At 39.1% G+C, this 15,519-nt stretch overlaps 1 protein-coding gene across 14 annotated transcripts in view; it reads right to left on the minus strand.

Moving 5' to 3' along the window:
- IKZF2 (IKAROS family zinc finger 2) overlaps positions 1–15,519 on the minus strand; it is a 141,084-nt gene that overhangs the window by 117,519 nt on the left and 8,046 nt on the right. For 8 of the 14 annotated variants that reach the window (XM_040357473.1, XM_040357471.1, XM_040357469.1 and 5 more), the window contains exons 2-3: positions 1,315–1,522; positions 1,182–1,230 (exon numbers count right to left, since the gene is read on the minus strand). In XM_040357473.1, the coding sequence (XP_040213407.1) occupies positions 1,182–1,230; positions 1,315–1,380 (115 nt within the window). In that variant the 5' untranslated portion in view covers positions 1,381–1,522. Of the gene's footprint in view, positions 1–1,181; positions 1,231–1,314; positions 1,523–3,032; positions 3,410–9,264; positions 10,051–15,519 lie in introns of those variants that run through there. The other 6 variants (XM_040357461.1, XM_040357474.1, XM_040357462.1 and 3 more) reach the window with 6 other exon arrangements.

Genomic DNA, 15,519 nt, shown 5'->3' on the forward strand with positions numbered 1-15,519 from the left:
GACAACGCACTGCACATGTATGTACACAATGTTGTGGTTTGAACATAAAGAAACACTGTTGCAGTAACCTGTATTTACCCAGTGCAGAAACATGCAGGTCACCAGACATGGTGTTAATGAGCCCTAATTAATATTTTGCATACACAGGCACTTAAGAAAACGAAAACTTGGCGACTGTCACTTTAAAAACAGTGAGGGCGTTATTTTAAAACACAATTGGTACAGAGTTACGAGTGAACGCAAACTAACTGTAAATTTAACTCAACATTTCAGACAGCCCGCATATTTTACTTAGTCTGCACCCTTTCCTCAAGCGACATATATAAAACGCCCCGTGTTATGGTAAAACAAACACTATGTCGTCATCCAAAGGCTTGGTAACCAAGAAGAGTGGTGCGAGTTAAGCAGCAAGATATCTTACAAGGAGCAAGGGAACAAATGCACCTGTCACTTTAACGCACCGAGATCCTGACACCATACACCCTGACTACCTATCTCCAAGGCTTTGGGCTATCCTGGTCAATGGATATACAATCACCCAAGAATGCTGGTTCAGCAAGTTTTGTCCTCTTGAAGCTATGTGCTTTGATAATAAAAGGGGGGTGGGATAAGAAACAGACCTATTCATAAATACCTAGAAGGATGACTTATGTAGAATGTTGCAGCCAACTTTTAACACTTTCACCAAACTTGGTGTTGAAAATGTGCATTAGAATGCTGACTCTGTCCCTGGTTTTTAGGGTCAATTCTACACTTTTAAAGATTTTAATAAAATGTGTGCCTAAAAAATATCAGTTTTACAACACGAATTGGCTACCGAAAAATCTTTTTTTTTTTAAATCTTAAAAACGTAGTCACGGCTATTGACAGAACTTTGGCTTTTCGGTAAACTTTTTATTACAAAAAAAAAATAAAAAATATGGATGGGTTGTCCTGGGCTCCATGATGTTTAGCTATATCTACTCAGTAAAAAAAAATCCCTAAAAATTATTAAAATGACCCCAAATATGTAATAAGGAATTCCTAACCTGCCATACTATTTTTCACCCTATTTTCCTATGATCCCATTTCTATATAGAATAATAAAGAAAAAGCAATCTGGATTCTTCCACAGGCAAATGAAGTACTATCACAAGAAAAGCAGAGCAAAACTTTTTTTTTTAATAAAAATTGCCACTTACTAGTTATATATCCATCGGGTCTCTCTGTTTCCATAGTCAAAGAGCAGTGCTGAAATATAAAAATAGGACATCTTCAAAAAAAATGCAAACCTTCCACAGGCAATAAATGTGTAATTTGTACCAAAGTATTTACATTTTTCTGTTGCCTTGGCAGTATTGTACATATATCTGGGCCACCTGCTGAGATCCATGCCTTCATTTTTTTTATTTTTATGATGTACAAATCCAAAAAGGTAGGGGTCTGTATTAAGTGTTTTGAAAACTGACAATCTCCCTCGCAAATATTCTTTTTTTGTTTGTCTCCGTGACTTACATTGCAATTCCTTTACTTTTCCCTATAACTTAACAGACACAAAAATAGATTTCAGTAATCAGTGCATGCATCACCTCCCTATTATATAAACACAAATAAATAATTATTAATAGATAATATACTTAAATTATTAATAATTAGATATTTTAGTTATTAATATATGATATATTCTAAATAATAATAAATACATATTTTCTACCACCTTTAAATAGCATTTTGCAATGAGAAAATTATTCTAAATAATAATAATAGATGATATATTCTAAATAATAATACATATATATTTTCTCCCACCTTCAAATAGCATTTTGCTATGAGAAAATTATTCTAAATAATAATAGATGATATACTGTATTTATTGGCGTATAACACTCACTTTTTTACTCTGAAAATAGAGGGTAAACTGTGCCTGCGTGTTATACGCAGGGGGCTATGGTAAGTTTTTTCCCTGAAAATTCCCTCTTAAAGTTAGGGTGCGTGTTATATGCCTGTGCGTGTTATACGCCGATAAATACGGTAATAATAATATAATATTAATAATAATTTCTAAATAATAATATATATTTCCTACCACCTTCAAATAGCATTTTGCTATGAAAAAAATATTTTAAATAATAATAGATGATATATTCTAAATAATAAAATATATATTTTCGACCACCTTCAAAAGGCATTTTGCTATGAGAAAATGATTCTAAATAATAATAATAATAATAATAGATGATATATTCTAAATAATAATAATACATTTCTAAATAATAATAATATATATATTTTCTACCACCTTCAAATAGCATTTTGCTATGAGAAAATTATTCTAAATAATAAATAGATGACATATTTTAAATAATAATAGATGATATATTCTAAATAATAATAAATATATATTTTCTACCAAGTTCAAATAGCATTTTGCTATTAGAAAAGTATTCTAAATACTAATAGATTATATATTCTAAATAATAATAATAATAATAATAATAATAATAATAATAGATGATATATTCTAAATAATAATAATACATTTCTAAATAATAATAATATATATTTTCTACCACCTTCAAATAGCATTTTGCTATGAGAAAATGATTCTAAATAATAATAGATGACATATTTTAAATAATAATATATGATATATTCTAAATAATAATACATTTATATTTGCTACCAAGTTCAAATAGCATTTTGCTATAAGAAAAGTATTCTAAATACTAATAGATGATATATTCTAAATAATAATAATAATAATAATAATAATAATAATAATAAAAATAATAATAATAGATGATATATTCTAAATAATAAATATATAATTTCTACCTTCAAATATCATTTTGCTATGAAAAAAAGAAAATAAACATTCCAGTGTAAAAATAAAATACAAAAAAATAAATAAAAAAAACAACAAACACACACAAAAAGACTTTAGTTTTCTATTTGGGCAGCTTAAAAAATAAAATAAAAACTGCCGAAAATAAAAGCACAATAAAAAATTGATGAGGATACAGACACTCTACAAGTACACAGCATAAATGTACCTATGTCCCCACTGTCAGCCGAGTGCTTGTCACAAGTTAAGGTTTTCCTGTGTTAAATGATTTAACCCCCTCTGAAACAAGACGTCGTGTGCTATACGTTACACCATTATCGAAGGGGGGAACCTGACATCACATTAACCTGTTGTGCACCAACTGCTACACAAAAAGGAACATTTATCTACAAGGGGAAAAGGTTTGTCTTAGCTACCCAACATCCTCCCACAAAGGAACAGAATTTTGGCAATTTGGCACCAAATCTTAAGTAGGTCGCAACTTGTTAAGATATATCACAGTAGAGGGGATAAGAAGTCAGTTTTGACGGCTACAGATAACTATTTCGTTTTATATACGAGAAGTTAACAGTTTTAGCAACCAGTGTGGATTTGATGCACCACATTGCCAAAAACGAACGAATCCCTTGCTAAGCAAACGGTTGTTTAGGAAAGAAAGAAGGAAAAAAAAGTGTCTTACCTTACTGATCACAATAAAAAAAAATGTGCTGTTTTGTTTCTCCTACCCTACAATGCTGCATGTGAGTCAGTTTCCTCTACAATAGAGAATACAGTATGTAATATTTGCTGGACATGGACCTGGTGTGTGCGATTAAATAATACATGCATTGCACTGTGCAGCAAAAAAAAAAACTTACTGGACAGCCTATAGACCGAAATGACTATGCGGTCAGTTTGTGATTACTTCCTGTGTTGGTTCTGATCTCTTGGACTTTACATTACACAGAATTCTTATGGGGCTAGCTTAAAGGGGGTTGTAAAGGTAATTTTTTTCCCTAAATAGCTTCCTTTACCTTAGTGCAGTCCTCATTCACTTACCTCATCCTTCGTTTTTGCTTTTAAATGTCCTTATTTCTTCTGAGAAATACTCACTTCCTGTTCTTCTGTGTAACTACACACCGTAATGCAAGGCTTTCTCCCTGGTGTGGAGAAAGCCTCTTGAGGGGGCGAGCAGGCAAGTCAGGACACTCTCTACTTTGCAGATAGAGAAAGGAGCTGTGTGTTAATGGGCGTCCTGACACTCCTACTCGCCCCCTCCCCCCTCAAGAGGCTTTCTCCACACCAGGAAGAAAGCCTTGCATTACTGTGTGTAGTAACAGACAGAAGAACAGGAAGTAGGGATTTCTCAGAAGAAAAAAGGACATTTAGGCTTCATTTCCATGGACGTTTTTACAGCCACTTTTTTTAGCCTTTTTTACAGCTTAAAAACGCTGTCCGTGTTTTTTTTTTTTGCACGTTTTTGAGCGTTTAACGTCTGGCGTTTTTACAGCTCTAAGGCTGGAGCTTCAGAATGCACTGGTCCTGGTTTTTTTTGCAGCTTAAAAACGGCTCAGCCATCTACAGCTCAAAAACGTCATGGTGGGCATGAGGCCATAGACTAACATGGAGAGCCGTTTTTAAGCTGCAAAAAAACGCTCAGAAAAGTGGCTGTAAAAACGTCCAAAAACTTCCATGGAAATTAAGTCTAAATGTCCTAATTTCTTCTGAGAAATCCCTACTTTCTGTTCGTCTGTCTGTAACTACACACAGTAATGCAAGGCTTTCTCCCTGGTGTGGAGAAAGCTTCTTGAGGGGGGAGGGGGCGAGCAGGCAAGTCAGGACACTCTCTACTTTGCAGATAGAGAAAGGAGCTGTGTTAGTGGGCGTCCTGACACTCCTGCTCGCCCCCTCAACGGGTTTTCTCCACACCAGGGAGAAAGCCTTGCATTACGGTGTGTAGTTACAGACAGAAGAACAGTAAGTGAGGATTTCTCAGAAGATAAAAAGGACATTTAAAGTGGAGGTTTACCCGGAAATGTTAATTTTTAACATTAGATTGATGCTCATTTTGTCAAGGGGAATCGGGTAATTTTTTAAAAACGAAGCAGTACTTACCGTTTTAGAGAGCGATCTTCTCCGCCGTTTCCGGGTATGGGCTGCGGGACTGGGCGTTCCTATTTGATTGACAGTCTTCCGACAGGCTTCCGACGGTCGCATCTATCGCGTCACGATTTTCCGAAAGTAGCCGAACGTCGGTGTGCAGGCGCCGTATAGAGCCGCACCGACGTTCGGCTTCTTTCGGCTACTCGTGACGCGATGTATGCGACCGTCGGAAGCCTGTCGGAAGACTGTCAATCAAATAGGAACGCCCAGTCCCAAAGACCATACCCGGAAGCGGCGGAGAAGATCGCTCTCTAAAACGGTAAGTACTGCTTAGTTTTTTAAAAAAACTACCCGATTCCCCTTGACAAAATGAGCATCAATCTAATGTTAAAAAAAAAAAAATTCGGGTGAACTCCCGCTTTAAAAGCAAAATCGAGGGATGAGGTAAGTGAAGGAGGACTACACTGAGGTAAAGGAAGCTATTTAGGGGGGAAAAAAATTATCTTTACAACCCCTTTAACTCCTAGCTGACACAGTTTGTAAATGGCTTATATATGGTTTATATATATATATATATATATATATATATATATATATATATATATATATAGGTTTATATATATATAAGGAGCGCATCTTCCCCCATAAAAAAAGAATTGAATTTACAAAACTTCCATTTTTTTTTTTTATAATTAAAAGCCTTATTTAGCACAGTAGATACTAACATGGCAACTAATTAGAAACCACATTACACTCTTGAAACTTCTAGCTGATGTAAGCTATAATCTGATAGGCTGCCATCAGTTCCCGCACACCATAACCGTTCTTTGTTCTGTATTGTTAAAGACTTGATAAATCAATAACGTAACAAAGCGATGGTCTAATGACAGGGTACTTCATCCATTCAGTGCATGATAGCATAGCCCCAATATAAACAAATAGTGGAATATAGTGAGAGAGCGAGCTGGCTGCGCACAATGTCTTGTGGAATGAACTGTCATACAAGTGGCAAAGTATAAATACGATGAAAAAGCAGCAACTCGTCAAGCTCTACAGCCCTGATCTACATCACAGGCCAGAAGGAGGAATGTTCTTGTCACCTCTTCCCCATTCGCTTTTAGCTTCCAAACTGTTCCAGCACTGCCAGTTAAATTATTCACAAGCAGCCATTTCTGTATTGATCCACCAAGTATATTTAGCTCCTGCTCCTGGAATTTCTACATTACTTACTGGAAAGTAGGCTGCTTCAACGCTCGTCTCCAAATCACTTCCCAAAAAAGTAAAAAAAAAAAAAAAAACTATAATTCTAAATGCCGCACATATTAAATAAGCCCCCCCCCCCCCCCTTTCTTTCTCTTCTTCTCCTTTTCCTTGTCAGACGGATCAAATTGCTTTCACAAGTGACAGATAACAGGTTTGTTTCAACATGTTACAAACCAACCATGTAGAGAAAAAAAGTCTGAAAAACATCTGAATATGGGAAAGGCAACAGGTTATAGATGGAGTAGCCCCTGGGCGGTGGGTCAGATGGATGCTCGGGAACTAGAACTCTAGCACTGATAACATCAGGTCCAGTTGCTAATTAAAAGAAGTTAGATGAGATATGGGGGGGTTGTTTACGAAAGGCAAATACACTTTGCACTACAAGTGCAAACTACAAGTGCAAAGTGTTCTTGAAATTGCACTGAAAGTGCACTTGGAAGGGGGGACATGCAAGGAAAATACAAAAAAAACAAAAACAGCATTTTAGCTTGCACTTGATTGGATAATAAAATCAGCAGAGCTTCCCCTCGTTTCAGATCTACCCCCTCAGATTTACAGCAAGTGCACTTTTAGTGCAATTTCAAGTGTACTTTGCACTTGTAGTTTGCACTTGTAGTGCAAAGTGGATTTGCCTTTTGTAAATCACCCCATTGGAAAAGACAATGGAAAAGCAGGTTCTGATGGTCTAATAAAGATCAAAACAGATATCGCTCCTCTACACTACAGATACAAAAGGACCGGTCAACAATATTTAATGTAAAATCTAATTTGCTAAATGTAATCCAATTATAAATAAAAAAATAAATAAAAAAAAAACTCACTAAGGGAATTTCTTTAATGTTCACATAGTGCTGTCATAAGACATAATGGGGATTATTTACTAAGGGCGAATCCACTTTGCATTACAAGTGCAGTCGCTGTAGATCCGAGGGGGATATGCAAGGAAAATAAAAAACAGCATTTTAGCTTGTACATGATTCGATGATAAAATCAGCAGAGCTTCCCCTCATTTCAGATCTACAGCGACAAGTGCACTTGTAGTGTAACGCGGACTTGCCTTTATTAAATAACCCTCAATATATGTGAATACAACAAACGTGAAAAAGTTATACAAACTTTCAGTTGTACAGCATCACGTAAAAAAATAAAATAAAAAACACACACAAAAATGAGCCAGCTACCCCTGAAATGTGTAATTTTTTGGATTTTCCCAACAACCTCTTATATTTGTAATCTCCAGCATTGTATAGGAGTCATGACTGAGTAGCTGCTACTGCTGCATTACAACTAAAACAGTCACCTTTTTAATCTGTCAATAGTAACCATAGGGGTACATATACTACATGTTACATGTGCTCTCAGAATTGTGCAGAGGGATTTATAGGTCACGTGTTACATTGTACCCCTCAAACAAACTTGTGAGAAGTACCTAAAGTTGTACATGCACTACATGCCACAACGAGCCTCTTGATTGGTCACTTACCCTTAGGAGTACATTTTCTACACATTATAATGTACCCCTTTAATCTGGCACACGCAACTTTAGGAGTCCTCCTACTACATATTACAAAGCCACTTGAATCTGTCGCATGTACCCTTAGAAATAGATAGATCGATAGAGATATATATATATATATATATCTCACATATTACAATATATCCCTCCAATCTGTCACGTGTACTATTAGGAGTACATATAATACATATTATAATGTACCCTTCAATCTGTCTCATGTACTATTGGAAGTACTACTACATATTAAAGTATATCCTTCTAATCTGTCACTCATACCCTTGGCGGTACATACACTACATGTTACAATGTACCCGTTCACTCTGTCACATGTACCCTTAGGAGTACACATACTACAACATACTCCTTCAGTCTGTCACACATACTCTAAGCAGTACATATACTACATATTACAATGAACCCCTCCAATCTGTCATATACCCTTTGGAGTAAATATACTACAATGGACCTCTTGAATCTGTCGCATGTACCCTTAGGATTATATTCACCACATATTACAATCTATCCCTCCAATCTGTCACATGTACCATTGAGAGTACTCCTACGACATATTACAATACTAAGGGTACGTGCGACAGATTCAAGAGGTCCATTGTAGTATATTTACTCCAAAAAGACTATATGACAGATTGGAAGGATATATTACAATATTTACTTCCAATCTGTCATATACTCTGAGTAAATATACTACAATGGACCTCTTGAATCTGTCGCATGTACCCTTCGGAGAATATATACTATATATTACAATATATCCTTCCAATCTGTCATATACTCTGAGTAAATATACTACAATGGACCTCTTGAATCTGTTGCATGTACCCTTAGGAGAATATATACTATATACTACAATATATCCTTCCAATCTGTCATATACTCTTTGGAGTAAATATACTACAATGGACCTCTTGAATCTGTCGCATGTACCCTTAGAAGATTATATACTATATACTACAATATATCCTTCCAATCTGTCATATACTCTGAGTAAATATACTACAATGGACCTCTTGAATCTGTCGCATGTACCCTTAGGAGCATATATACTATATATTACAATATATCCTTCCAATCTGTCATATACTCTTTGGAGTAAATATACTACAATGGACCTCTTGAATCTGTCGCATGTACCCTTGGGAGCATATATACTATATATTACAATGTACCTCTGAACCTTGCCAGAAAAAAAAAGAAAAGAAAAAACCTTGGGGGTACCAACTACACATCACAATATACCCCTGAAGATTGCCAAAAGTACCCATGTGGGTACAAATACAACACGTTACAAAGCTCCTTTACCACCAAATTAAGTCCAAGCCACAACGAGAAGCATCACGCTATTAAAAAAAAGTGGCCAAAATGGACTGTGAATACACTAAACAAAGATGAATAATTGCCATGTGACAGAAGGGTGATGTACACTGACACTTATAGTACACAGTAGAGATTTAGCAAATAATGCTGGAAGAGATAGAAGCTAGACAAAGATCAGAGTGAAGTCTTAAAGTACGAGAAGAAGACGTCTGCCTGTGTGTAGAAGATCTCACATTGTAGCTACCTCACGTTTGGGTCTGTTCCATTGATTTCGGTTAGCAGGTGAAGATGAGGAGGAACGGGGCAGTCCTGGATGACTGGAGTGCTGATCAGAGGGGCAGTCCGGGATGACTGGAGTGCTGATCAGAGGGGCAGTCCGGGATGACTGGAGTGCTGATCAGAGGGGCAGTCCTGGATGACTGGAGTGCTGATCAGAGGGGCAGTCCTGGATGACTGGAGTGCTGATCAGAGGGGCAGTCCTGGATGACTGGAGTGCTGATCAGAGGGGCAGTCCGGGATGACTGGAGTGCTGATCAGAGGGGCAGTCCGGGATGACTGGAGTGCTGATCAGAGGGGCAGTCCGGGATGACTGGAGTGCTGATCAGAGGGGCAGTCCTGGATGACTGGAGTGCTGATCAGAGGGGCAGTCCTGAAATGATCAGAGCAGGCCACTTGTGACCTGGTCAGAGGATAGAGGAGGACAGAGGAGTACAGGAGCAGGGACGAGGAGCACACAACCGTGTTCAGCTGTTGGGGTAGACTACTGAAGAAAGTTAGGAATGTCACGTACTTTCAGGAAAGAGAAGGGAGAGGGAGGTCATCGCTCCAGCAATGAGATTAACAAGAAACAAAACTGGATCCACCGGTTATTTCTGAAGCAGCTGAGAAAGAAACCAGGGGAAGAAAAAAAAAGGGGAGGAGGTAGGGTTAGCAGAAGAAAAACAGCCAGGGAAACAGGGAAAGTGCAGCTCCATAGTCAGGACATGTTGGGTGGGATGAGGGGCAACACAACCCGACAGGAGCCACTATACACCTGTCATAGAAAACACCTTGCTAGTCCAGAACGGACGTACACTGCCGGAAAAAAAGGACGACATGCCATGTCACAGGATGGCTACTAGTGCCAAGCATCACAATTCAATAGCAAGGTCATTTACATTTTACAGCTTCAGTAATTATATGCTGTAAACGACAACAACCAGTTCTCAACTCATCCTATTCAATGGGACTACTCAGACCACATGGTCATGACATTCCAAATACCCCGCCAATATCACACCAGTGCCAACAAAACACCGTCACTACAAACAGCTTTTGTTTAAAAAAAAAAAATCGTCTCCAGAGTGACACTTACGTTCGTTCTTCCTTATTAAAAAAAATATATATATTATATATATATATTTATTTAATTCATATTAGGGGGATCAACCGATTATCGGCACGGCTGATATTCACTTTTTTTGAAGAATCGGTAACAAACTTACCGATATTTTTTCAAGTGGTTGTACCGGGTTAATGCGTGCAGCTGCAGGCATCACCCTGGTACCATTATTTAGAGCGCACACTTGGCTTTTTTGTAATAAACAACCGACGCGGCCAAGCTCGGCCGTTATCACAAGCAGCAGTAGGGGAGGCCCCCCTTTCGCCACTCAACCCTGGTCTCCCGTCCCACCGGCTGGCCGGAGACCTGAAAAAAGTCAATTGTTTGTTCGGGTCTCAAATCTGGTAACCTGGAAGCAATGTCATGACATCACTTCCGGGTTACTGGCATCCTAAAGGAGCCCGTTTTAAAAAATAGAAAGTACTCAAAAATGCCGATCTTGGCATTTTGAATACTTTTATGTGCAGGGGAGGGGTTTGGGTCTTTTAGACTCCAGATCCCTCTGTCTCTGCGTATTAGACCCCTTTTACACTGAGGTAGTTTTCAGGCATTTTAGCAATAGAAATAGCGACTGTAAAGCACCTGAAAACTGCCTTCCATGCCACCTGAGTGTAAAAGCCTGAGCGCTTTCACAATGGGGCGGTGCGCTTGCGGGGCATTAGAAAAAGTCCTGCAAGTAGCAACTTTGATGCAGTTTGGGGGCGCTGTATACAGCGCTCCCAAAAACCCCTGCCCATTGAAATAAATGGGCAGCGCTTCAGAAGCGCTGCAACACAGGCATTTTTAACCCCTTATTTGGGCCCCTATTTTATCTTTACTTTTATCTTTTGACAGTTTTAGTAGATGTTAGTCAAATCACTCTAAAAAAAAAAAAAAAAAATTCTTTTATCAGATTTCGCCGCTCTAGTTGCTCTCAAGTGTTGTCCTATTTAACAAAAGCACTGGGAAAATACACCTGAAACAAACCACTGTAGATTATTCAAAATTTAAGTGTTACCTGTTCAGCTGATAGTGGGCTGATATGGTGTGGTAAAGAATGTTTTCCGTCATTGACGGAAAAAGCATAGACCCAGGGCCCCATGGGGCTGACCCAGGAAATGTCCACTGAGCACTGATGATCTATGAACCAATCTGGGATGTAATATTGTCTGATTGGTTTTGGGTGTTGTATTGTAGCAGTGTGACATGGGCTAGTAAGGAATAATGTGAGCTTTGATAATTCTAATTGATATTTCATCTGCACCATTTGGGTAATTATTGGTATTATAGAATTGGTTTTAGTGGTACGAGTGTTTTTTAAAAAAAAATAAAAAATTTAAAATGTTATTCCTTATTTTAGCCAAGTACGGTAATTAGGAAATGTTACTTAAAGTGATTGTAAAGGCTCCCTTTGTTCCCCTTGACCCGGAACTTGGCACACGTGTAGCCCCATTTCTCCTCTACAAGTGTGCAAAGTTTGTTGTCTAGGTAGGGGACCTACAGCTGGGGAGCACCGATTTTTCAACCGGGCACCCCTTCCATAGACTCCCATGTTAAACTGTAATTTCTCCGGTGAATTTGGGGACCCAGCACCGGCCGGTCGTAGATCCCCTGGACCCGGAACTTGGCACACATGTAGCCCCATTTCTCATCTACACGTGTATAAAGTTTGTTGTCTAGGGAACCTACGGATGGGGAGCACCGATTTTTCAAAGCCGGGCACCCCTTTCATAGACTCCTATGTTAAACGTCAGTCTAGGCATGGGCACAGTGAGGCATGGGCACAGTGAGACATGCAGATGGACACCCTAGGCTTATACTCAAGTCAATACGTTTTCCCCATTTTTTTGCGGTAAAATTAGGTGCCTCTGCTTATATTCGGGTCGGCTTATAATCTAGTATATACGGTATGTAAAGCCTGTCAAAACAGATTAAAAGTATATAAAAAAAAGCATCAACAGGGTTCTTTATCAGAGAGCAGGGTGAGGAAAGAGACCTTTTCTGGAACGAAGAGTGACATTGATCTTTTGGCGACTTTTATTGGGCAACAAGGTTTATGTAATCCCCACATCTGTGACCGGGTTTAGAAGTCATCTGTGTGGTCATGGACCTTCAATAACCTCCACTATAGATCAGATCTATCATCATCGCTCACTGTCCTGATGCTAAATAAGAAGTTGTATTAATAGTGTTATACCATCATCATCAACAAACTGCCAACCACCGTCACACCAACAGACAAACTGCCATTTGCATCGCTTCTCTCTCACCAGATTTGTATCATTCTTAAATACTGAATTGACACCAACATCCATTCATTACTATTGATATCTCTGTTACAACATCCCAATATCAAACTGTCAATTGCTTCACAAAGGCCTTCATTTAATAAGGCAAGCAGTAATTACTTTCCATTATCCGGTAAAAAGCGAAATAACTGCTGCTGGTTTACTAAATGTTATTGCTTTGTCATTATCCAATTAAATGACTCACAAAATACCTAATACATCCAAATTGGAACGAGGAAAAAAAAAGTGTCCGTGTTGCCCATAGCAACCAGATGTGTCCGTGTTGCCCATAGCAACCAGATGTGTCCGTGTTGCCCATAGCAACCAGATGTGTCCGTGTTGCCCATAGCAACCAGATGTGTCCGTGTTGCCCATAGCAACCAGATGTGTCCGTGTTGTCCATAGCAACCAGATGTGTCCGTGTTGCCCATAGCAACCAGATGTGTCCGTGTTGCCCATAACAACCACCACTGTTGCCTGTATCTGATATTTTCAGCAAAGGCTAGAAAAATGAAAGCCTAAAAAGGTCACCACATAATGCAATCTGATTTTACAATCCCTACTAAATACTAAGTAGTTCATTGGATACAGTTGATTGGTTAGATCATGTAGGTGCTCATTTGACATAGTACTGGTAAAGCTGGCCACAGCATGGGTAAAATTCTTCAAGCTTTCATTTGATTTTCTAAAAATATAACACTTTCTACTGTGGGGACAAACAATTTTTTTTGGGGGGGAAATTCCATTCATTCCAAAATCACAGAAAAAAAGCAAACACATTTTTGGAGTACTGTCCAACCTCTGATGGCACTATAGAATGTACTGATGAATCTGCAAAAATCTACTAGTGTACAGCCAGCTTAAAGTGGATCTTCTCCCTCCGCTCATTTCAACAGTTAAGGTGCTCACCCGCCCAGCAGATCCAGTGTTGTCCTGCTATGATATGCTTCTCTTCTGCCCCCTCTTAGTCCCGCACCAACCATCTTCTTGCATGATGTCTTCAGGAACCTGCTGGCTCCTTAGCCCTGTACACACGGGCAAGAATCTTGTCAGGAAAAAAACGTTGTTTTTCCCCCCGACGAGGTTCTTGGCAAGAATCTCTTGCCGCCCGAGTGTACAGACTCGCCTTTCAAAAGAACCGCGGTTCTCTTGAAAAGGCAAGAACGCTGTGACGTTATCGCGTACGACGAGTATGCGCTCGTCACATTCGATGTCGTCGCCGCCATCTTGCTGCACCCTACCTATGCAAGGAAGCTAGCGCGCATGCGTCAAAGTCATTTTGAGCATGCACATGTTTCCACAGCGACCAGGTAAGTATACGCACTTTAGGGTTTCTCGGCAAGAAAACTGCAGAGAATCTCACGACGAGAAAATAGAGAGCACGTTCTCTATTTTTCTCGTCTAGATTCTGGGCAGTTTTCTTGTCGAGAAACCTGAAAGCCTCGTACACACGCACGGTTTACTCGGCAAGAAAGCTCTGCCAGCAGTTTTCTTGCTGGTTCCTGCCGAGTAAACCAAGCGTGTGTACGAGGCTTTTCCCTTTCCCAAAATATGACTCAACAGTAAAGTAACCAGTGTCATACCATTACCCAATACAACCATTGGCACCAGTGTCATACCATTATCCAATACAACCATTGGCACCAGTGTCATACCATTATCCAATACAACCATTGGCACCAGTGTCATACCATTACCCAACACAACCATTGTCACCAGTGTCATACCTTTACCCAATACAACCATTGGCACCAGTGTCATACCATTACCCAATACAACCATTGGCACCAGTGTCATACCATTACCCAATACCTACACAACCATTGTCACCAGTGTCATACCATTACCCAATACAACCATTGGCACCAGTGTCATACCATTACCCAATACAACCATTGTCACTAGTGTCATACCTTTACCCAATACAACCATTGGCACCAGTGTCATACCATTACCCAATACCTACACAACCATTGTCACCAGTGTCATACCATTACCCAATACAACCATTGGCACCAGTGTCATACCTTTACCCAATACAACCATTGGCACCAGTGTCATACCATTACCCAATACAACCATTGGCACCAGTGTCATACCATTACCCAATACCTACACAACCATTGTCACCAGTGTCATACCATTACCCAATACAACCATTGGCACCAGTGTCATACCATTACCCAATACAACCATTGTCACTAGTGTCATACCTTTACCCAATACCAACACATCCATTATCCCGAGTGTCATACCATTACCCAATACAACCATCGTCACCAGTGTCATACCATTACCCAATACCAACACATCCATTATCCCAAATGCCATACCATTGCCCAATACAACCATTGTCACTAGTATCATACCATTACCCAATACAACCATTGTCACCAGTCCAGTGTCATACCATTACCAAATACCAACACAACCATGGTCAAACCATTACAACCTTAGTTGCCGGTGACATACCCTTACAACCATTACCTAAATACTAACACGACCATTGTCACACCATTACCCAATACCAACACAACCAGTGTCAGCAGTGCCATACTTTACCAATACACCACAGTCATCAGTGTCATATCACGCTCAATAAATTGGCTGTATTCAGTAAAGGATGTTTGTTCTTAGGTGTGAATTCCTAAGTGTATTAACCCATTACAACCAGAACTGGATTTCATAAACGCGATTTGTGGTTGGTTTCTATGGGTTACTGCACTCTATAATGAATAGTGTCACTGTCCTAAAGTTACACCATATCCAAACATCACACCGTTCTCACTTCCACACTAGCCTTGTCCTATAATAAATATTACACCTCCCTGTCTGACATCTCTTATTATCA

The sequence above is a fragment of the Rana temporaria genome, chromosome 6 (genome assembly GCF_905171775.1).
Source record: "Rana temporaria chromosome 6, aRanTem1.1, whole genome shotgun sequence".
Classification (NCBI taxonomy): Eukaryota; Metazoa; Chordata; class Amphibia; order Anura; family Ranidae; genus Rana; species Rana temporaria.